Source organism: Netta rufina, assembly GCF_964035555.1.
Source record: "Netta rufina genome assembly, chromosome: 4".
Classification (NCBI taxonomy): domain Eukaryota; kingdom Metazoa; phylum Chordata; class Aves; order Anseriformes; family Anatidae; genus Netta; species Netta rufina.
Genome location: NC_140127.1, coordinates 1119115 through 1143476, shown reverse-complemented (window position 1 = coordinate 1143476; position 24362 = coordinate 1119115). Strand labels below are relative to the sequence as shown.

The following is a 24362-nucleotide window of genomic DNA, read 5'->3' as shown; positions in this document are numbered from 1 at the left end:
AAATTCAACCTTACCTGGGCCCTTGACAGGAAAGCCAAGGGAGAAGGTGGCAGATGTCACCTTTGGCTCCAGTACCAAAACCCTGTATTTGACGTGTTGTTGAAAGGGGCAGGCCTGTGTTGGTGGCATGAGGAGTAGCCTCAGGCAAGATGCTACCTGGCCCTTGTGCTGCATGATGATCTGGCTGGTGCTGTTGCCTTATGTGGTTTCTGTTCAGAGGGCAGTGGGCTGAAATGGTGGTCACAGGGGTAGCTGTGGGCCCAGCAGGTGTCTGGAGAAATGATTACTCAGCTGTCCATGTAGGTGCTGCCTGAGCATTGGGCAGTCCTTCTGAAGCTGGTGGGTTTAGACAGCTTGGTGCTGTAATACTGAGTCAAGCAGTAGCTGTTGTTTTCCTTGTTGGTGGAGGGAGCTGCTTGCTGTACCTAGGCATAATGCTGCTTTCCAGATATGTCTCTGGCCAACTGCCTGTGGCCAAGGGATTAAAGGCCACCAAGTGTTACTCGTGATTACAAGAAGTCTGAGGATATCACTTGAGCAGCATGTGCTTTGCTTGGTTCTGGTCATAATACCTTCAGGTGCTGCTGGCACCCTGCTCAAGTACTTTGTCCGCAAGGCAGCGGGTGCCTGGGGGTGTGGTGTGACGACAGCAGCAGGCTGGTGCCCTGGGGTGACAGCCAGCACTAGTGGGGTGGCACTGCCCACTGCTGCATGAGCCAGGGGAAACAGCTGCTTGGCTGCTGCTGAGGTGGGGGCGGGTAAGGACGAAGCTTTCCCAGCTCTGCTGGGACTGGGGAAGGGCAGTGGCACTGGTGCCAGCTTCTGGGCTGTGGCTCAGCTCCCACCCCAGCAGCTGGGGAGAGAAAGAGGCTGGGCTGTCCTGCTGCAGACTTGGGTGTCTTGCAGCACATGGGTTTAAGGGAAGGGCTGAAGGAGGAAAGGAAGGACTCTTTAAGTAGAACTCTGATCCAGGTTGCAAATGCTACCCGGGGTAATCCCTGCTGCTGAATTTTTGTGCTTTGTTTGTTTAATGGGGATTCTGAAGTACATGTGTGTGTTTGGGTGTGCTGTGTTTTACTCATACAGGGTACTGATAGGAATGTGTGCTATGCAGTAGTGTGGTGCAATAGCAAGTTGGGCTGCAGAATTTAGACCTGCAGGTACTAAAAGCTTGTTGCAGTGTGGTGTCTTCCTTGGGTGTTGTTTAGTACTTACTTGAGTGATTTGAGCTGTGTATCTTGGAGCTCCTTCTGTTCACACATGCATGCCAGAAAGATTACCCATATCAGTTGTAATCTAAATGTTGCATGTAATACATGTATATTCACCGAGTTCTGCTGCTGGCAAGGCTTTCTTGGGATTTTGTGGGGGAATTCAGTGCTGCAGGGTATGTACTTGTGGGAAAGGTCCTTGTAGTTCAAAACAGTTGGGTGCTTCCTCCCTACCCATTGATCTTGATATCAAGGCACAGTGATTATGCAATTAGTCGGCATCTGATAGTGGCACCCTGAACTTGGACCTCGGTAATCCTAGTTGAGCATCTCCGGGGGTGATTGTTCTGGTTACATGCTATTCTGGATTTCTGAAGTCATTGGTTCCAGGAGCCAGACTTGCTTACCGGAAGGCAGCCACTTGATCTTTTAGCTTACATGACTTGCCCTTGCTTTCAAAAGCTTAAGTGACCAATAGGTGTTTATCTGACAACAAGATAAACAAAAAAAGTGCTAGTGAGAAGAAATACTTGATACTTGTACCATGATTCTGACCTCTCCAGGTTACTCTTCTACTGCCAGACATCCTGTGAGTAGAGTTAAAGTGAAATGCAACCATTAATAGCAGACCACATTACATTGAGGGCCCTCCAACTTTCTCAAACCTGGTGTTTTCTGGAGGGCTTCCGTTGTTTGATTTACACTAAAATAAAAATATTGGGGCTCTCTGTGCTTATGAAAAGACTTGTGCTCTGAAGGGAGGTGGGTGCATTTCTTCATGGCTGGTCCTTGTGCAGATGCTATGGAAGCTGTTTGGTCCAGGCTTTGACAGGTAGTAGTAGAGCATGTCTTAATAGACCATGGCTGTGGGAAGCTGGGATATTCAGGGCTAGGAAGTGGGGAAGCTGCCACGGAGGAGATGGAACACCCTTAAATACACAGAGCACCAGGAGCAGTTAGTGGAGAGGGCAAGTATGCATTTGATCACCTTTGGAAGGGTAGGATTGTCTTGGATGAGATTGCCAAGCTGGAGGGGTCAAGTGGTGGGAGATAGCTTGTCTTCTTATTTCACCTCCATTACACACCAGAACTTGGTGTGTTGCTTGCTTGGGGTATAGGAAGGGGAGCTAGAGAACTGGGTTACTGAAGGGTATGTGGTATTCAGCTACCCATCTGATCATGCTGCCATAAGAGTACTTCTGGCTGTAATTTTTTATCCTGAAGCGAAACAGAGCTGCAAATGTTCTGGAGGATGATGAATTTATAGAACTGCTTCTTCATATGGCTACCCTTTCCTTCCCAAGGTATCATAGAAAGAGATGAAACGCCTATGGAGAAAGAAATTGCAGGTCTACATCGAATGGAGTTCCAATTCTCCGACATATTCTATTTCTGCAGAAAAGGCTTTGAGGCCATTGTGGAAGATGAAGTCACCCAAAGGTTTTCCTCTGAAGAGCTGGTCTCCTGGAACCTCCTCACAAGGACTAATGTCAACTTCCACTACATCAGCCTGAGGCTCACTGTTGTGTGGGTCATTGGGGTTATAGTGCGGTACTGCTTCCTGCTGCCACTACGGTAAGCTTCTGGGTGCTGAGGGGTTCTGCTACTCGAGGAATACTTCCATCTGTGCCTCCCAAGGTTTTTTAGCCAAAGGCAAAAATTACAGATAGAGAACAAGTTGCTTAAACTCTTATGAGTGGATAAGAAGGCATTCAGAGCATTTGTCTCTTGTTTGACACAAGACAGTAGATGATGGCTAGTGATCATGTCTTCTGTGACTGCTTCTCCCAAGTCAAATATATTGGCAATGTGAATGTAGTGCTGTGATCTCTAAAGCTCAGTGAGTTCTGACACTACATGCATCAGGGCATCTGATACTGCTGTCTTAGCTAGGCCATCATTTGCAGTGTGACAGGGAATTAGTAGTGAATTAGAACTGACTGTGTAAAGGATCTGCAGGGTAACTAAGCTTTGCTAATCCCTTTCATTTTGAAGGGGAGGTGGTGTTAAAATAAACAAAACTACTTTGCTTTCATGTCTCCTTCTGCAGCTTTACTCTTGCTGCTATTGGGATTACCTCGATGATTGTGGGGACAACACTGGTAGGACAGCTGCCAAACAGCAGGTGAGTGTGTTTGGTGTGTGTGAGGGTCAAAAGGCTGATTATGTAGCCTTGTGTCAGTGCAAAGTACTCAGTATTGAGACAGGAATGGTTTCATGTGACCTGGACTACCTACTGACAGTCCACTTGACCTACAAATACACTGCCTTGGTAGAGGTGGCTTCTTGACAAGTTTGGGGCAGAGGCTTTGACCAGCCTCTCTTGCTCTCATAATAAACACTCAACAAGGTGTATTAAATATAAAAATACCAATGAGATACTGTGAGGGAAAAAAGCCTCCTGAGGAGATGACTGCCTTGTCTAGGTAAACAAGATAAAGCACATACCATGCCTCTTGGCCTAGCTGCCATAGCAAGTGAGTGGTGGAGCTGGGAATAGCCCTCTGAGTACCAGGAAAGTCTTCTAGTCCTGAGTTAAGTTGAGTAGGCAGAAGAACATTGCATGTGTGTCTAGCTGCTTTCCAGCATTCTCCAGATGCTTATGTCTTCTCTTTCAGTGTGAAAAACTATCTGAGTGAAGTGGTCCACCTCACGTGCTCCCGGATCCTTGTCAGAGCTCTGTCTGGGACTATCCATTACCATAACAGGTCAGTGAGCTCATGTTATGGTAACAAAACAGCACACAGCACGTGTGCTCCTTGGTGGGAGTATCTCATTAGGAAGTGGGCAGCTCACTGCTGACCCACAGGCCTTGTCAATGCTGGATGCTGACAGACCTGATGGCTTTACGGGGCTGTGTGCTTCATGTGGTGCTCATGGAACTACTGGTAGTCTAACAACAAATCTTGTAATTGCAGGGAAAACAAACCTCAGAAAGGAGGCATTTGTGTTGCCAACCACACATCACCCATAGATGCGATCATTTTGACCAATGATGGATGCTATGCAATGGTATGAGGGGAGAATGGCAAAACAAGGAAATATTGGTTGTGTTAGCTCTATCAGTTAGTGGACAAGTTACCTCAAGCACTGGGGAAAAGTACAGAATTGTTTGAGTCTGACTACAGGTTATGTGTTGGTGAAGTTGCCCTGAAAATATCAGTGTCAGGCTCTTAATCTGTTGGAAATCATTGAGATAGGTATTCGCACATACTTTTAGATCTGTTCAAGTAAATGCATTGTAATGTTTTTTGTAGACACCGCTTAACCCTGACTTGTGGTTTCCAGTATGACATTTTTTCTATCAGGGATGCTGTGAAACTGTTTTGGGTGTCTCGTGATGAACTTAGAGCAAAGCCTGCTGTAAGGAACCTGCTTTGGCAGGGGGATTGGACCCGATGATCTCTTGAGGTCCCTTCCAACCCCTACAATTCTGTGACTCTGTGTGACTGTATGCTAATGTGTCTCCTGGGCTTGCAGGTTGGCCAGGTTCATGGTGGACTAATGGGAGTCATTCAGAGAGCAACTGTGAAGGCCTGTCCTCATGTCTGGTTTGAGCGCTCAGAAATTAAAGACCGCCATCTAGTGACAAAAAGGTGAGGTGTGGGTTGGAGTGGGGAATTGGATTGCTTGTGCAGCTTTGGTATGTACTAGTGCACAAGAGGCCCCACTGGGGTAATCTGTGAACTGTCATTGAACAGTTGAGGACCGTGGTTTAGGAAGTAAAACTTTGGAATGGCCTGTATTAGGAGTTGTGATTGTGGAAAGACAGAAGCACAAGGGCGCAGTGAGGCTTTAGCAGGAAACAGGATTTGCACAAAGTCAGGATCCACAGATGACAAACAGCTGATTTGTAAGAGCCTTTTGGCAGGGATAGTGTGCAGTTATTTTACCACCTTGTTCCCCTCTGCACATCAGGACAGATTTGCTAAGTTCAGAAAGGTTTATTCAAGTAATGTGAGCTGTAGTATTTTGAAGTATCTTTTGGCAATAGGAAGTCTCCTGTTAAGTAAGCAGAACCTGGACTGAGCACTGCACAGTTTTTTTTCCTGATGTAGGCAACTTACTGCAAGTTGAGTTGATTAGTTAGTGACTTAATGGTGTATGTGGGTTGGCTTCCCAGACAATTTATAAAATAGGTAGGAGAGGAGACAGTTGCTTCCTTAAATCTAAAACTAATAGAAGTAATTTGTAGGAGGGGGCATAAGGGAATCCTTGCACAACAGTTAAGGTTTGTGGCAAACAGAGTGGAAGGTACACTAATGTCCATTAAACAGTTTTGATTTCTCACCAAAGAGTTTGGTAACTCTAATGCACATGCAGGGGGAGGGAAAGAAGATGAAAAGTAGCGATTTTTTTAAGCTTTGTTGCTTCCACAGGCTCAGGGAACATGTGGCAGATAAGAGCAAGCTTCCGATCTTAATTTTTCCAGAAGGTAAGAAACTTAACTGCTCCTTCCCTTCACTCAGTGTTTACTTGTCTCTGTTCTTGCTTTCATAACTTGTGGTGCCCAGATAAATCCTTACTGTGTTAGCTTTTGTATTTTTAATTTTTCAGTGAAGATTACACTAAGACAATACTGTGTTCCTGGCTGGTGGTTGTTCTGCCAGGAGAATTGAGTAGACATAATTTACAGGGCAAGATGAACTTATTCATGATATATTTAATGTCAGCCTTGTGCTTTCTTTCATACTTGTGGTTCCATTCAGGGAGTTGGTCACAAGACAAAGAATCCAAGCAAGCAGGGGAGAGATGCTTAACATAAAGGGTTTGCATTTGCTCCTCAGTATAAGGCCTGTATGTTGCTGTAGTGTTACTACTGAAATGTGGCAGGCTGTGTGAAATATCGACTTGATTTTATCTTCTGGACAGGCACCTGTATAAATAATACATCTGTGATGATGTTCAAGAAAGGGAGCTTTGAAATAGGAGGGACAATCTACCCTGTTGCAATCAAGGTATGAGGAAGAAGCTGGCTGCTGAACTTGAGAATGACTTGAGGGTCTGTCTTTGTCAGGGTGGTGGGAAGTTGTCTCAGTGGGGCTGCTAATGAAAGCACAGTAGCTCTTGTGGTGGGCCACCTGCCTTGGTTGAATCCTGGTATGTATGGCACTGAAACAGTCCTAGCCTGTGACTGAAAACATCCACTGAAATTCAAGAGGCTGTGGTGGCCTGTGGAGGAAGAGATTTTATCTTTTTTTTTTTTTTTGATCCCTTACAGTATGATCCTCAGTTTGGAGATGCGTTCTGGAATAGCAGCAAATACAACATTGTCAGCTACCTGCTGCGGATCATGACCAGCTGGGCCATTGTTTGCAATGTATGGTACATGCCACCCATGGTTAGAAAGGTAACTGAGCGTCTGCCTGCCTGACTGTTTAAGTTTCTCGCTTTCTGAAAGTGTTACAGGGTCTTGGCTCTCTTCTCCAAACCCCTGGCCACACTCATGTCTCCAATCCATTTTTATATGGGACTTAAGAGTGCTTTTTTGATCTATGATTAGAACTTTTCCTGATGTATTGTAGTACTGGGAGGGTCTTCCCTGGAAAGGGTGTGGAGTGCAGCCTGGTACTGTCAGCATTGCAATAAGGATGCAAATAATAACAGTAAATATGCTGTTACACATGGCTGCTAATACCAGCTGGAGTTAAGGCTACATCTGTAGCTTAAAAACCATTTTCTGCTCCATGCATTCCTTTGGAGCAAAATGTACTTGAACTCAAATGTTCTGCTGAAAAGCAAGATCCTATTTATCACATAGGAGCCTCGGGTTACATTGTCATAAGGAGGGGGGGGATCATTTGGCATGGAATCAATTGGGAGCAGCAGATGAGAAGTATGATGGAAGTTTTTGTATTCATTTCTAATTATGTTGAATTTAAAATACTTGAAGGAAGGAGAAGATGCTGTTCAGTTTGCCAACCGGGTGAGGTCAGCTATTGCTCACCAAGGAGGACTGACTGAACTTCCCTGGTGAGTGATGCTATCCTTGTTAAACTGTATGAGCTGTTTGAACATGCAGACTTCTCTGGGCTCTTAACATCCTGAGGCATGCTGCTTCTTAGGTTTGTGTTAAATACCATTTGTTTAACTTTGTTCTTCATGAGAAAATTAAGAGTACTTTAAGTGTGTATAAAAAAGGGATGGAAAAGAGGCCAATCAATTCAGTTATGAGGCCCAGCTGGAGTTTAAGATCAGATAGCTATGGTTTAGGACAAGATGAACTGCATCTGCAGTTGAGTGGAAATAGTGACCCAGAAAGGCCAAGATTTTTATTCTAGGTGTAGCCTGTTGGCAACACCAGATCAGGCTGTTTTAGTAGGTATATTGGATTTGGACTGCATGTGCATTAAGACTTAAGGCATTTGTGCTGCTTAAAAAAAATCTGCCCCCCCAACAACTTAAGTCCAGGTTTAGAAGTTAAGAATCACAGAATCACACAGAATTTCCTAGGTTGGAAGAGACCTCAAGATCATCAAGTCCAACCTCTGACCTAACACTAACAGTCCCCACTAAACCATATCCCTAAGCTCTACATCTAAATGTCTTTTAAAGACCTCCAGGGATGGTGACTCCACCACTTCCCTGGGCAGCCTGTTCCAGTGCCTCACAACCCTTTCGGTAAAGAAGTTCTTCCTAACATCTAACCTAAAACTTCCCTGGCGCAACTTAAGCCCATTCCCCCTCGTCCTGTCACCAGGCACGTGGGAGAACAGGCCAACCCCCACCTCACTACAGCCTCCTTTAAGGTATCTGTAAAGAGCAATAAGGTCGCCCCTCAGCCTCCTTTTCTCCAGGCTGAACAAGCCCAGCTCCCTCAGCTGCTCCTTGTAGGACTTGTTCTCCAGGCCCCTCACCAGCTTCGTCGCCCTTCTCTGGACAAATCACCTTGTGTGTTAAAACTCTAGAGTTGAGTCAAATGGCTGATTGGTCAAACTATGTAACATTTCTGCTGACAAACAAGGTTTACTTTTCTCTTGCTTTGTTGTAGGGATGGAGGCCTGAAACGAGCTAAAGTCAAAGATAGCTTCAAGGAAGAACAGCAAAAAAACTACAGCAAGATGCTAGTGAGAAATGGATCGGTAGGAAGTCTGCCTACAGGAACAGAGTCAGACTGAATGGTGGCTCTTTGAAACAAATATTGCACAACCAGCCTTAGCAGGAGTAATACTTTTTCTTTTTCTAATTTAAATTAACACAAACCAGAGCAACAAAATCCCTCGTGTATGCATATTCACTGTATGGCTGGTGCAGAGCCTGCCAGGAGCAGTGTCCCTGTATCTCTCCCTCTTCACTTGTCACTCCCCTGCTCATCTGCATCTTTATGCTCTGAGGTGCTGCAGCTCTGAGTATGTTCAAATGGAACACATGAAAGAGTTAAGGGACAAAAGGGAAGGGGGAAAAAAAGCACTGAAGTTGTCCTGAGCTTTTAAGGATGAAGGGAAGTACACTGAACAGATGCTGTCAGGACACTGGTTATGTGAATACTTGTTGTTCATGGTACTTCAAAGCTTTAAACAATTTTCTCTTTCTGTTGCTTAGACTTCTTAGAAGTAGACTTATTAAATGTTTTAAGATGGTGTCAGAACTGTATCACTGACTGTTCCTGTAAGCTTGCACCTGGTTGTGCAAGGGGAAAGGGACACAAGGACTATAGAACTCAAAGGACAGGAAAGGAGCTGCCCTGCCAAAAGCACAGTTCAAAGATCATGAGGAATTTGGTGGCCTTAAAACATGGAATTGCTTTTACTGAGAACTGCTACCAGAGGGAAGAAAAATGGGCAAGTCATCAATCTCACTGCTCGCTGCTACTGTGATCAAGTCATTTTCTCAAGACCACAAACTGGAAAGGTAAGAGTAAGCAGCTGGATAATGTAGGATTTGACACATGTATTATTATGAAGGGTAGTCTTAAAACACTTGTGCAGAAATTGCTGCTAAAGGCTTTAAAGTCTAAAGAGACCCTGCCAAAATACACTTTTGTGGTGTTTTGGGCTAGCAATAGCTACAACTGTAAGCATAGGGATCTGTAAGTTGTTTATGATACATGAAATGGCATGTTCAAGGTTGCAATATCTTGCTGTCTTAATGTAAAGAGTAAATAAATTCTATATTTCTAATGGGTCTTGTGTGGCATTTATGCTGTTATGTATGTGTTTAAACAAAACAGTTGTACTTCCTGGTAACAAACTTAAGGTCATACTGACAGAATTCTGCATAACACAAAGCACCATATGATGTTGTAGCTGAGCTCCTACCTGTTCTCTAACCTTACTTTCTCCTTCCCCCCCAGACTCAAAGGAACAGAAATGGCTTAGTGTTTCTTCTGTCTAGAGTAGGAGTGAGTCGTCACACAGACTGAACTTGAAATTAGAACCTGAACTCACATCATGGAGATGCAACCAATTTAGCTATAATTAACTGGAAAAGAACAAAGAGCTTCTACTTTTGTAACAAACCATGAGTGATTTTGTAAGTCTTACTTTGCCATAGCAAACAGATTTTTGAATTTAACACTAAATAGAGAAATTTACTGTACTAGACCTGAGAATCTTGCTTAAAACTGTTAGCACATAGTCTTACAAATAAGGGTTCCTGATTTGGTTTCTGTTTTTTGCTTCTGTTCTTTCTTTCCTTCTGTTATTTCTATACACTTACACAAATGTGTATTAATTATTACATAGGCACACTGCATTTTTCACTTAGTCTTGGACATCTGGTTGTGAAACCTGTTCTGAGATATGTGACTGTGGAAGAAGGCATGGGGAACCAGCCCATAACACTTTCAGGTTCAGCATGACAGACCTATATAAAAAGTTTCTGTTGAAGAGGGAGGGTTAAGGGGTTGAGAAAAGTGAGATGCAGCAGAGGTTTTTGCCTTGTTTGAATGTAATTCAATTTTGACCTGCTGCTGTAGTCCTATTAAGATGAACTGGTTGTGCGAGATTGGAGCTAATGAACATGGTTGTTGTAACTTCTGGATATGTGCTCTAAGCTGGAGCTTCGCTGGCTTGTTTCTTCCATAGGAAGACTTCTCTAATAAATTATTTAAAAATGCATGTGTATGCATGCACAAGTGTGCACAAAAAACTATTAATCTATAAAAATGTGTGCATAAAGGGAACTACTCATCTATACAGTGAGATATTCAACTACAGATAGAACAACTAGTGTTAAGGTGAGGGTGTAAATACAGAATGCCTAAGACAACGTTCATAGTCAATTTATGGCCTGATATCCTTTTACATCATGCTTTTGGAGTAGATTGCCAGCAGTTAAAGTGTATTGTGTGATAAAATTTCACTTTGCTTCTAGGATGGCCTGATATGTTCAAGTGCTTTCAGCAACAGGATTCTGAGATTTGGAAGAAGCAGCAGAGACTGGTTTGGTTCCTGCTTAAGTTAAAACTGTTTAAATGAAAAAAATCTGCTGAGTTTCACATACGTAATACAATGGCAGGCAAGTTAAGTTAGATCTAGCAAGGCAAATAAGTCTTTGTCTTGTTTTAAAGCTGAGTTTCAGAGTTATAAGTAGCTCCTACTGAACTAATGATTAAATCTTTACTCTTTGGAGAACATAAAATGTACAGATCAGTAGTAAACCTTACAAGAAGGTCTTAATGAGTAGTGTGTGTCTGTATGGCTATGAGAGCATTGCTTGGTCCATCCATCCTCCAGCATGCAGGCAGGCTGTCTGAAAAACAGTGGTAGCTTCAAATAGATGGTTCTGGTTCCTTAGTTCATTAGACCTGAGATCCACATTTTTGGAATGGTTTCAAAAAGTCTTATCTTGAGGGTGCTAATTTTAAAGGGCAGCAATGTAAACCCTAGTGGATAATAGCAGTGGGACAAAGAGAGAACAGCAAATGCCACTTGCCCCAGTGCTCAAGTTAACTATTCAAATGTCCCCCTGCCTTAGGAAGGCTTTTTGTATCCTGATAGGTATGGGAAATGTCTTTGTATCAGTAGGGACAGCCCAAGAAATCCAAGTGGCCCTTCAAGATTGAGATGTCTTAGTGCTGGGAACTAAGGGCATTGGTTATTATTTATGGACCTATTTTTTTTTAACACTTGGATGACCCTTAACTTTTAAGGAAACAGGAGTCCCCTTTTAAATTCTTAAACAATGAGGATGGCTTCATTGGCTTTGGGGCAAGCAGTTGTTTTTGAACAATCACAGAATCATCTAAGTTGGAAGAGACCTCCAAGATGGAGTCCAACCTCTACCAACAGTACCCAGTCCTCCACTAAACCATATCACTAAGCTCTACATCTAGAGGACCTTTCTTTTAAAAACCTCCAGGGATGGTGACTGGGCAGCCTATCCCAATGCCTAACAACCCTTTCCATAAAGAAGTTCTTCCTAACATCCAACCTAAACCTCCCCAGTGCAACTTTAACCCATTCCGCCTTGTCCCCTCACCAGGCATGTGTCAGAACAGACCAACCCCACCTTGCTACAGCCTCCTTTAAGGTACCTGTAGAGTGTGATAAGGTTGCTCCTGAGCCTCCTCCAGGCTGAACAATCCCAGCTCCCTCAGCTGTTCCTTATAAGACTTGTTTTTCAGACCCCTCACCAGCTTTGTTGCCCTTCTCTGGACTCACTCAAGCACCTCCATGTCCTTGTAATGAGGGGCCCAAAACTGAACACAGTACTCAAGGTGCGGCCTCACCAGAGCTGAGTACAGGGGGACAATCACTTCCCTACAATTTCTTTTTTAACTTTTCTTCAAATCTTCCTGTTAATTTTTCTTTACTGTGAGCACAGTAGGTATGGTGAATGGTTCTACTAAATGTATTATGCTCTGCCTCTACCTGTTCTTGTGTGTTTTTTTTTTTTCTCATTATATGGAACAGAAACATGAGCCTGCATGCATTTCTCATTGTAGAAAACTCAGTCTGGACTGGAAGGAGACTAATAAAAATCCTCAAATCAAGAGTCCTTGGAAATCTATTACAAATAACTTAGTATTCATTCTGGAATCTCCTGGGCTAAAATCAATTGTTTTGTCCTGGTATTTAAGGTGCTTTTTAGTGTCCCTGCCCAGTACCCTATGATATAGATGATGCTGCCAGTGGTGATGATAGCACTAAGATGGCAAATGTGGTGATGTATTACTGCTTTGTTTGCAATCAAAGTACATGTACTGACTCAGCCATGCCCAAACATATGCTCTTAAAGAGTAGGACACTGCTAATAAATCGTTGGTTTTGAGTATTTATTTGGGTGATAAAATAGTTGTTCAAGCCTGATGGTGAAGGTGAGTGAGATTTCATCACAGCTGTGCTTTTTGTCAGTGCTGCTCCTGATGAATGTGTCCTTGCCATTACCAGCTCTGGTTTGTTGCTGTCCAGATTTTTTTTTCTTGCCCTGAAATGAACATAATAAAGACAAAAATGTGACCTCTGGAGTAAAGGTATGGACTCCAATGATTGTTTGCTGTCTCCGTCTCTTTATTAGATTTTCTGAGGCTGTTTTCCCCCCTATTTGCTGCACAAAATCGATACAAATGGAATACCAGCACAGTCACTAAACAATAATGAAAAGGTAAATTCATTTTACAGAGAAGCCAGTGCATGTAAAACATCTAGAATTGTGATGTGTGGTTTTTATTTTTATTTTTTTTGCACAGATCAAAGTTATTACAGTCCTTGAAAATTAATATCTGGCTCTTAGGCTCTATAAATGGTGTGTGACCTCTTCTTATCCTTCAGCTATTGAGAAAAATGGTACTTTTTTAATACTAGAGAGACATGCAGTGTGGTACAGTTGCTTGGATAGGACTGCCACTTATTTAGCATGCATGGGATGGATGAGTGCTTGGGTCAGTTGCCCACAGTTGCCACATTATAGACTGTTGATAAGACCCCACTGTTGGGCAGGTAGATACAGAGTTGCTGGGCCTGAACTTCAGTGGAGCTGCCCCTGTGGCAGGGTTAAGAGGCCTAGAGAAATTCCCCTGAGCCTTCCCTCTCTTGGCTCTGTGGGCTGGGCATGGCATGGGGCAGCAAGCTTCCTTTGCTTTCCAGGTTGTTTCTTCCCCATCTTTGTCAGGCAGGGAGGGTCACCTGGGCTAACCCTCACCCTGCTAGGTTGCAGGACACTGCTAGGGCTCCTATGTGGGACAGTGACTCTGTCCTTAGGCCCCATACTATTGTACAATCCACAGGTGGCACTCTGTCCAGTTTGTTTTCAAGCACCAGAGGTTCTGTGTGTATAGCGTATGTCAAAAGACCTGAGTTGATTGGGATTTAAATTTCAAAGAGAATGAGGTACTTGACCTTAAAATTCTGGAAATTGCTCTGTGTGATGTCTTCATGCTGCTATTCCACTGCTGGAAGTTGTTGGCCTTACTGCAGTTGCGTCAATTTAAAACAAGAATGGATCTGAGGACTGTGATACTTGCCTGTGCCTTGAACCTTATGTCCTATCTTATCAGGACTTTATCAAGATGTTAAGTACTAAGTCCATAGATTTCTTATACAAAAGCAAGTTGCATAGAAATGTAAGAGCAATCTTCCTTAGAATCTTAAGGCAGTCACCTCAGTGCAGGGAAATACTTCAATACTTTGCAGAAGATGGACTTGAAGCTCTTTGTAAAGCAGCGCTGCATTTGATTTCATGATAATTGGCTTTTCGATGTGGTTTTTTTTTTTTTTTTTGAATTTGCAATGAGCTGGCTGGCAGATGACTTAAACCATCTTTACAGAACAATGGAGATGCTGCCTCAGGTGATACTTTTTTTTTTTTTGCTAATCAACTGGGGCAAAGCTAGGATGGAATGGAGTGACTCACAAGAATTGCTAGCTCCTATTGGGGTTAGCAGGGAAAGTTGCTGTCTGCTTTTTACCACAGCACTGCCACCCAGCGGTTGGAGCCTTGTGTTGGTGTGATGCTGGATGTGCCAAAGCACTTTATGTATCTGGAGTAAACGTGAGTCAGACACTTTAACAGCAGCAGTTTTTTGTGTGCTGTACCTTTCAGGACTTGACACTTTCCTTGTTTTCTCATCATGTTTTATAACCTAGTTGCTATTTTTTTTTTTGAAGAAGCACTCTGCAGTTTTTGTTTTCTTTTCCAAGAGGAAGGCGCAAGCTGTCACTGAAGAGTAATGTCACTGAGAGGGCTGGAGTGGTTTGGCAGAAGGTCTGCTAAGGACTATGACTGAGAGCTGAGAATGACATTGTTGTGTAGCTGTATAGAGAACGTCAAGGTTTGATGTGTGTGCACTCATGAGTGAGTACTAATCCAACCGCCTGCTTAGTTAATTGGCCCTGAAGATGCTGTTTCCAATTGCCAAAACTAACGCATGCTGCTACTTTCTTTGCATTATTATTGTTTTACATAGTAATTGGCCTCTGAAATAACTATGCTGCTGTGAAATGAGTTTTTCACATCCTTTTCAACTTCTTATATTCCTCATTTTGGGTCCTTTTGAGATATTGCGTGCTCCCACATGACATAGGCAATGAGTATCTGGCATTCTTTCCTGTATAATCATACAAACACAAGGTTGGAGAGGACTTACAAGAACATCTAGTCCAACCATCCTCCTATCACTGATACTACTCACTAAGCTACTAAATCATATCTCATAGCACCTTGTCCAACTGCTTCTTGAACACAGCAAGGGATGGTGAGTCCACCTCCCTGGGCAGGCCAGTCCAGCACCTGACCACTCTTTGGGAGAAAAAGTTTTTCCTGGTACTAATCTAAATCTTCACAGGTGCAACTTGTGGCCATTTCCTTTAGTCCTATCATTAGTTATCTGGGAGAAGAGGCCAACCCCCTCCTCATCACAGCCTCCCTTCAGGGAGTTGTAGAGTGCAATGAGGCCTCCCCTGAGCCTCCTCTTCTCCAGACTGAACAATCCCAGCTCCCTCAGCCGCTCCTCATAAGACTTGTTTTCTAGCCCCCTCACCAGTTTTGTTGCCCTTCTCTGCACACACTCCAGGGTCTCAATGTCCTTCTTGTACTGAGGGGCCCAAAACTGAACACAGTACTCAAGATGCAGCCTCACCAGAGCAGAGTACAGGCAGACAATCACCTCCCTGCTCATACTGGCTACGTTATTCCTGATACAGGCCAGGATGCCATTGGCCTTCTTGGCCACGTGAGCATGCTGCCAGCTCATGTTTAGCTGAGCATTGATCAACCCTCCCAGGTTCATTCCCTCTTCAGTCTTCTAGACACTCTGCCCCAAGCCTATAGCATTGCATAGGGTTACTGTGGCCAAAGTGCAGGGCCTGGCACTTGGTCATGTTAAACCTCATACCGTTTGTTTCGGCCCAGCAGTCCAGCCTATGCAGATCCTTCTGAAGGGCCACCCTACCCTCAGGCAGATCGACACTACCTCCTAACTTGGTGTCATCTGCAAACTTACTGAGGGTACACTCAGTTCCCTCATCTAGGTCATCAAGAAAGATACTAAGCAAAATAGGCCCCAGTACTGACCCCTGGGGGACACCACTTGTAACAGGATGCCAGCTGGACTTAACTCCATTAACCACAACCCGCTGGGCATGGCCCTCCAGCCAGTTCTTTACCCAGAGTGTACCTGTCCAGGCCACGGGCAGCCAGTTTCCCCAGGAGAATACTGTGGGAGACCGTGTCAAAGGCTTTGCTGAAGTCTAACTAGACTACGTCAACAGCCCTTCCCTCATCTACCAGTCTGGTCACACAATCATAGGAGGAGATGAGGTTGGACAGGCATGACCTGCCTTTCATGAACCCATGCTGGTTGGGCCTGATCCCCTGGATGCCATGCATGTGCTGTGTGATCTCACCCAAGATGATTTGATCCATGACTTTCTCTGGAACCGAGGTCAGGCTGATAGGCCTGTAGTTCCCTGGGTCCTCCTTACTTGTAGATGGGAGTCACATCGGCAAGCCTTCAGTCCTCTGGGACCTCTCTAGATAACCAGGAACGCTGATAGATGGTGGAAAGCAGCTTGGCAATTATCTCCACCAGCTCCCTCAGCACCCTAGGGTGGAGATCACCTGGTCCCATGGACTTGTGATATTCCAGATGGAGGAACAGGTCTCTGTCTCTTCCTGGATCACAGGGCAGGATTCTCTACCTGAATCACAGGGGATGTCCAGGTCAGAGTGTAAAGTACCCTAAGGATAACTGAATGACTATTGAAGACAGATGTAAAGGTGTTGAGAACCTCAGCCTTATCCTCAGTGATCACATTGCCTGCTGTATCAAGTAAAGGATGAAAATTTTCCTTGATTCTTCTCTTGCTGTTAATATATTTGTAAAAGGATTTCTTATTCTCTTTTACTGCAGTGGCCAATCTGAATTCAAGCTGGGCTTTTGCCTTTCTAACTTCCTCTCTGCATATCTTAGCAACTTCCTTGTAGTTGCCCCAAGTAGCCTGTCCCTTCTTCCAGAGGAGGTAGACTCTATTTTTCTCCCAGTTTCAATAAAAGTTCCCAGTTCATCCATGCTGGTCTTCTTCCCCTCTGTCTTGCCTTAACAGGACTCAGGAACAGCCTGCTCCTGTGTCCTTAACATTTCCATCTTGGAGAGCATCCAGTCTTCCTGGACCCCTTCAGGATAACTTCAGGAGTGACTCCCAAGGGACCCCTGCAACAAGTGTCCTGAATAAGTCAAGTCTGCCCTCTGGAAGTTCAAGACAGCGGTTTTGCTAGTTACCCTTCTGACATCACCAAGGATAAAAAAAACTCTACAATTTCATGGTCACTCTGCCCAAGACAGTCTCCAGCTTTCACATCTCCCCCCAATCCTTCTCTGTTAGTGAAGAGCAGGTCTAGTGGGGCACCTCTAGAAGTAGGCTCTTGAACCAGCTGTGTCAAGAAGCCATCTTCCACACACTCTAGAAACCTCCTGGACTGCTTCCTCTGTGCAGTATTACACTTTCAGCATATATCAGGGAAGTTGAAGTCTCCCACGAGAACGAGTGCTGGTGATTGTTTAACTTTTGCAAGCTGCTCATAGAATGCCTCATCCATCTCTTCGTCCTGATTAGGTGGTCTATAACAGACCCCCACCACGATGTCACCCCTATAGGCCTTCCCCTGATCCTTATCCATAGACACTCAACTTTATCATTCCCAAGCGTCAAGCTCTTCAACATCAAAACACACTTATATAAAGAGCCACGCCACCACCCTTCCTATCTTGTCTATCCCTTCTGAAGAGCTTGTAGCTACCCATCACAGTACTCCAGTCATGGGAGTGATCCCACCATATTTAAGTTACTGCAACTAGGTCGTAGTTAGCCTGTCACACAATTGCTTCTAGCTCCTCCTTTTGTTGCCCATGGTGCATGCACTGGTGTAGATGCACTTCAGACGAGACATCTGCCTCACCCCCAGCTTCAGCGTTGTTCCCCAAGGCACTTCCCTGGTAAGCCCTGTTTTACCCCCTTCCCCCATCACAGCTAGTTTAAAGCTCTTTCTGCAAGTCCTGCTAGCTCCTGTGCTAGGATTTGTTTCCCCTTTTGAGACAGGTGAGTACCATCCATTGACAACAGGTTGAGTAAACTGCTCCATGGTCAAAGAACCCAAAGTTCCTGTCTTGACACCAGCCTCTCAGCCTTTTACTCATTACCTGTGTTTTCCTAGCCCACTCCGTGTCCTTCACCTCCCTAGAAAGAATAGAACAAAACATGACTTCTGCTCCTGTTCCTTCAACTATTCGCCCTAAACACCTGAAGTCTCTTTTCATAGTTTTGAGGCTTCTATGAGCGATTTCATCACTGCCCACCTGAACTACGAGTAATGTGTAGTAATCAGTGGGGTGAACCAGCTCAGGGAGTTTTCTAGTTATGTCCCTGACCTGGGTCCCAGGTAGGCAGCACACTTCCCTAGGGCTCAGGTCTGGTCTTCAAACGGGGCCCTCCATTTCCCTGAGCAGGGAGTTGCCTCCCACAACCACCTTTCTTTCCCGGCAGAGGCAGTTCCTTGGTAACCTCTTAGGGGAACCTTCCCCTGCTTCCTCACTTACCTCCCCTTCAATGTCTAGTGCTACAAACCTACTGCTTAGGGGGACCTGGGGACGCGAGGGAAGCATCAGGGGGGTTTGCCCATGGTACCAAGCAGGGGCCCTCTCCCAACCCTCCCCATCCCTCAGGTTGCCCCCCCACCTGACAGGGACAGTGCAGGGCGTCCACCACCAATTGTGGGGTATCTCCATGGTCTCTTGGCTTTGCCACCATGCTGAGCAGACCTTCCACCTGCTTGCACCTCACACAGGTGCAACACCTCCGCCTGGAGCACGCAGTTACAATGCGCGGGGTGCCCCTCACCGGGCCTGGCGGGCACCGGCCTCGACTACTGAGCAAAATAAACATACTCAGTTCTGTTTTCAAATGCAGCTTATTGGTGTATTTGACACAGCCTAGAGCGCTGAAGAACCCAAAACACTGCAGAACTCATTGGCAAAATCTTCGCCATCAAGGATCATTTTCACTGCTTTGAAATTCCTCTGTGATTAATGAAAAACACAAATAAGCCTTAGGTGTATGCTACTGTCATGTTCCTGGTATGAAACGACAGGCCTCGTTTTTTGCATCTCTCACTGCTTGGCAAAAAGCTCTTTGAGCTTTTTCTCAGAGCACTCCTAGGTGACAGATACTTCTAGATGGCGAATATTTCCAGGTCCATTGTGTCCATTACCAATTTATTGGTAATGTTCTTCAAGCTTTTTGGATAAACAGAAGTTTTGCAGCCAGGATGAGCTATAATTATTTTTGAAAAAGAATAAAAATGTAGTCATGTTACTTAATAAATACAGATGAAGGTTGCTGTAGGTTTATACCAAAACATACATGTTCTTAGCTTATGCTTGAACCTCTGGAAGCTTTACAGTTAAAATAAAATAAAATAAAAAAACATGAAGAAGCACCATTGTGTGCACGGATACCTTAAAAACTTTGTGGCTCAGCATAGTAGGGAGGTGGGGATTTTCATGATTCTCTAATGTTAATGCTCCTCTGACAGGTTCCTCTTCATAGAGGTCTGGGGTAGGTGTTTCCCAGCCCTCCTTGCTGGCAGCACCAGGGGCTGGCAGCTGCGCTGCTGCAGGAGTACTGCTCCTCTTGCTTAATTACATAGAAACAAATAAGACCCTTTACCTCCTCCTGGTGGAAACATGCACCAATTTAGCAAACAGTTTGAGCTTGAGCTGGTTAAATCATAGTAAACTTGATTATAGAAATAATAGAAGCCAGCCAAGCACAGGCTTATTGTCAAAAAGATAAAAATACTTATTTGAATCTTTACTGGCTAACTTTGCAAAGTTGAGGTGGCTTAACAGTTTGGGACCTTAAGCTGCATTCATCTTTCAGCTAGCACATATTGCCACATCACCTGCTGAAATAAAGTTGAGCAAGCATTGAAACTGTACAAATGGGGGAGCTGTTGGGGCTTGCACTGTATTAAATTTTAGCCCAATTTACGGATTGCTGCATTCATAGCAAGTTCTGTTACTCCCGACAGGCTTGTTACTCTCTGTTGTGGAGCCTCTTTTCCTGTAGGGTTTGGGGGGCAGGGAGCTATCTGAGTAACTAGATAAAGAATAACGTTGCTTAGATACGTCTCTGTGGTTCCTCAAGAAGATGGACTCTGTAGTGAGTAAAACTCTCAGCCACTAAGAAAATTGTTATTTGAATTGGTTGTAACCCAGAGAGAAAACAGAGGAAATACATCCCAGGACGTGACAGCACAAGTGCTGTCTTGAGAATGCCTGTGATAGCCCTGAACATTTTTTCATGGGCATGTGATGACAATTCCAGCACATCTCATTACAGCTTACACAATTCCCTTACTCCAGTATCTCAAACAGCTTTCTCATGGTGTACATTCCGTGGTTTCACCCTGATGGGCAGCTGAGCTCCACCATGCCACTCTCACTCCATCCTCAAAAGAACAGCAAGGGAAAATGGAATAGAAAACGGCTCATGGCTTTAGAGTAGGACAGGAACAGGGCTCACAAACTGCCATCAGGGGTAAAACAGACTTACCATAGGCAGGTTAGTATGATCATTACTAGCAAACTAGAACACTGAGAAACTGAAAGCAGATAACACCTTCTTCTCTGTCCATCCTCTCCCATCTCATCTGCTCAAGCGGTGCAAGGGGGCTGCAGTCAGTCCAGAGCACTTCACCTTCTGCTGCTTCATCTTGCTCCCTCTCTGTCCCTGCTCCTTGTGGGGTCCCTCCCATGGGATGCTGTCTTTCCCAAACTGGTCCAGTGGGGGCTGCCCCCAGGCAGCAGCTCTTCAAGAACTGCTCCAACATGGGTTAATTTTCCCCCTTTTTTTTTTAATCTGCTCTCACAGAGGCTTTACCAGCGCTGCTCACTGGCTCAGCTCTGCCCAGCAGCAGCTCCTTTTTGGAGCATCTGGAGCTGGCTCTTGTCCAACATGGGGCAGCTTTTGGGCTCTTCTCACAGTGGCCACCCCTGCAGCCCCCCACCGCAAAACCCTTGCCACTTAAGCCAAATACGTGCATGCATGTCCTGAAATGAGAGTGGTTATTTCACACTTAGCAGAGAGGTAAAATAAACTGCTCAGGATACTATTTCAAGAAGACTATTATGCTATTGAGCATCATGTTACTTTCAAAGCTGTGTGAAGAGGGTGCTTTATATTGCGTATAGTGGCTTATAAATTAATGTTTTACTTCTTTTACTTTCAGTTCTAGGGCTTTTATGGTTCTTGACGTTAGAGATGTCACAGCATTTAAATAGGAAGACAAAATTTTGTTTTGGGCCACAGTGCAAAAATGCTCATTTTTAGGTAAGCAATCAAGACATGCTAAGATGAAGCTGCCAATCAAAATAGTCCATAAAGCTAAGCACAGAGTTCCACTACAGGGGCAGAAAGCCAGCATGCAGCAGGCTTTTGGCCAAAAGTGTGCTTGGACTGCAGCCAGAGAATGTGGAAGCAGACTCAGCCCCTGCAGGTGATTCCTGAGCTGGAATAATTGTCTGTTGTGAGAAAACTATTGCAGAGTGAGCCAGGCAGGCCAGATTTTTGGGGAATATGGATCCTGGGGGATGGCAGACATTTGTCCACTGTGTGCATACTACATGGACATTTGCATGGTTGCAGTCAGTTCTCCCAGGTGGAGGGGCTGTGCACAGCAGTGGAGAACTGGCAGGAAAAAGCTTCAGCTCCTCAGTTCATCTTGCAGTAGCCTCTTGTCTCCAGACAGCTGTAGAGTTGTATGGTACATGTGAAAATTTTGATAAACTTTTCCTTCACAATTTTCAGAGGGAAGACGAAAAATCTTTCTGAAGGGCCATGGATTTAGGTTTGGTTAGTTTGTCACCTGGTGTGTTGTCGGAGGGAAAGCAGGCTCAGATTAGCATGGTAGTAGTATGGTAGAAGTATAAAACTGCCTGTGTTTGTAGCCAGAAATCTGTTCTGCGCACACAGAGCTCTCTGTCCCCTTTTGAGAGGGTGAGATGTTTAATTGATTTACGTGGCAGTGTGATGAAATCCTTTTCTTGTGATACATTTACATATTCTTAAAGCACCTTTTCCTCATAGTCTCAGATGATGGAAGGAAAGTACACTGTCACATTTCTGTAATTCCCTCATGCACTGTTTCTCGTAACTAACCGGGAATCTGTGATCTGAGACGCATTTGTGGACTTTCTGCATCTTAAAATACTGAGTGGTAAGCTGATGAACAACTGCTGGGGGGCACATACTGTCTGCTAATTTTGCATAACCTTCATTAAGTGGGAGAAAAGCTGGCGTTTTACAGCACACACAGCTAGGGGGCAGCACCAGCTCACGTTTACTTTTTGCCTGCCGAGCATCTTTCTTGGCAGTGCCCTAAGCAATAGCGGCCCATCTATATGGCGCACTATTTGCGTACTCTAAGGAGATGGGCTATAATTGGCCTTCATTGATTTTGTTTTTATTGAGCTAAAATAGAGTCACAGCTTCTTAGGCAAGAAGAGCTGATTGATTTGTGGTAGGATTCAGGACTATTCAGTTGAAGAAATAATTAATTATGTTCTTATTTAATAATTGCCAGGGTCTAAGTTTGCTGTTACCATTCAAGTCTGTACTGCTGAATTTTATTCTAGACTGTCTCTCCTTTTAAAAGCTGGGAAAAGGTGCCAACATACATAAGGCAGTTCACAGGAAACAACACTCCTTTTCTGGTCTACCCCTTTATTACCAGTCCTTTTTTTCCCTTCACTTCCTCCACACTTACCCAAATGCATGCAGTTCTTCTTTCCTGATGTTAATTGATAGCTCCATTCCTGGCAATACATTTTTTAAAACTGTTCCAAGAAAACACCTTCTTAACCAGAAGCTGGAAAACACTGGAAGATAATTGTTTTCTTTGGAAAAAATGAATAGTAATATGCTCTTAAGATTTTTCTGATACTAGCTCAAGCTCTTGCCCAGCTGAAATGCTGTCTTGTGTTAGGCAGGGGTATGCAACAAATACACCTGTTTAGATCAGGAGTTGGGGTGGGTGTTGATTACGTGCTGTTACATGCTTATGAAGATGAAACAGTGGGTGTGTGCTTGTGTGACTGAGTTGTGGTTTTGCTGAAGCTGGAGGGGTAGTTGTTTCTTACCTTGTGGCGTTCTTATGAAGAATCCATCTTTTTAAACCTTCGCAATGTGCCTCTGAGCAGACAGTGCAATACGGCAGAGGCAGATTTCATGAGCTGCGCTAGTAGAGTTGAAAGGAAGATTATAATGGCCATATACAGCGAAGTTAGCATTGGCAGGTATCTAACAAAGATGATAATTAGTACATTTTCTCTTATTCTTATCTTTTGCTTGCAGCATGGTATGGTGACAACATTTGTTGTTCTTGTAAAGTGGTGGATCTTACTACGCGTATGACATTAAACGCTAATGAACTGAGTCCAAGCACTTTCTGTTCTGCTGCCAGGAAAGCAGAGTTCAGTAAATACCTCGCACCAAGCAAGTAAATGACAAAGGAACTCTCTGGACAAACAACAACCAAATGTAAGAGATCATTCTTTGTAACAAATTAGTTCTTAAATGAAAGGCTTATCCAGTGGCTTCAATGGATGAAGCCTCAGTGAGCACTCTGAAGCAGACACGGTTGCCAATAGTAAGTAGGACACAATCCTCGAGGGGCCTCACGTCCTTCATATGTATGTGTTGTAGGGGCAGGAAAAACAAAATAAAAGACTACTGGAAAAATAATAGTGGTTCAGATGGTCTTGGCTGCTGGCTGTCAGTAAAGGGCCCTGTATAGCTCAGAGGGAGATCGCCTCCCTCTGTGCATCTGTTCAGCAGCTCTGGCTTCTGCTGGGGAGGTGAAGTTGAAGTGCCCTGGGCTAACTCATGCCCCTTCTCCACCTGCGGTACTGGAAGGGGTGCAGCACTGGATGTGTTCAGAGGGCTGCAGTTTGTTCCGGGAATGCATTTGCATTGGTGGAAATCTTTTAGAAACTGGGATGAAAAACTGCAAACTTGCTGTTCTTCTGTGCTTCTCAAAAATGACAGATTTTAACTTGGAAGCGTCTTACCAGAATGGCCATACTAGAAATCTACCACATTAAAGTTACTCCTTTCTTTCCCTTGCATTTCCAAGAAAAAGCAGGCAGCAAAACATTTCAGTATCAAAAAAAAAAATAAAAAAATTTCTTCCCCCTCATCAGTTTCTGTGGAAAAAGATCTGAAAAGATAGAAGGGAAGTAGATTCTGAGGTTTGGTTGTGAGATGATGATGATTATTATTTAATTCTGGAAAAATGGAAAGCGTTTTTTTCAGGAGTATTCCCTTACTTGAAAAAGTTGGATCTGATTTCTTTAGCATTTAAGTGGGGAGTTCATATCACTCAGATGTGAGCAAACGTCTTTAACCCTGTTGTATGGGAGGAGCTCCAACAGAGGGAAGGAAAGGACTGAACACAAGATCTAACAACTGATACCTGAGTGGACTTGGAACACCATTATGACAAACTTACAACTCAGTAATTGCTGCATGGGGAGACAGCCAGCTCTGCTTAGTTGTGTGCGACTCCAACATGTCCACACCCCAGCAGCTCCTTGAGCTGTTTCTGTGCCCCAGCAATGAAAACGCCCTCCTTTCCTTGATGGCAAACCTGTTCTTCAGATAACTTGTCTTTGAGTGCAGTTGATGCTAATGGCCAACACGACAAACATGCCTG

General features: G+C 44.3%; 1 protein-coding gene across 5 annotated transcripts in view; it reads left to right on the top strand.

The window, feature by feature from the left end:
• LOC311209467 (glycerol-3-phosphate acyltransferase 3) overlaps nt 1–23963 on the top strand; it is a 34135-nt gene extending 10172 nt beyond the window's left edge. The window contains exons 3-15 of one of the 5 annotated variants that reach the window (XR_014618416.1): nt 2516–2786; nt 3262–3336; nt 3830–3919; nt 4130–4223; nt 4692–4807; nt 5591–5646; nt 6084–6169; nt 6433–6561; nt 7105–7184; nt 8203–9062; nt 9505–9683; nt 12672–12758; nt 23003–23963. Coding sequence is in view for 1 of the 5 variants with exons in the window: in XM_084286815.1 (XP_084142941.1) it covers nt 2516–2786; nt 3262–3336; nt 3830–3919; nt 4130–4223; nt 4692–4807; nt 5591–5646; nt 6084–6169; nt 6433–6561; nt 7105–7184; nt 8203–8329 (1124 nt within the window). In the remaining 4 variants the exon portion in view is untranslated. Of the gene's footprint in view, nt 1–864; nt 992–2515; nt 2787–3261; nt 3337–3829; nt 3920–4129; nt 4224–4691; nt 4808–5590; nt 5647–6083; nt 6170–6432; nt 6562–7104; nt 7185–8202; nt 9332–9504; nt 12645–12671; nt 12854–23002 lie in introns of those variants that run through there. The other 4 variants (XR_014618417.1, XR_014618418.1, XR_014618419.1 and 1 more) reach the window with 4 other exon arrangements.
• The last annotated feature ends 399 nt before the right edge of the window (nt 23964–24362 follow it).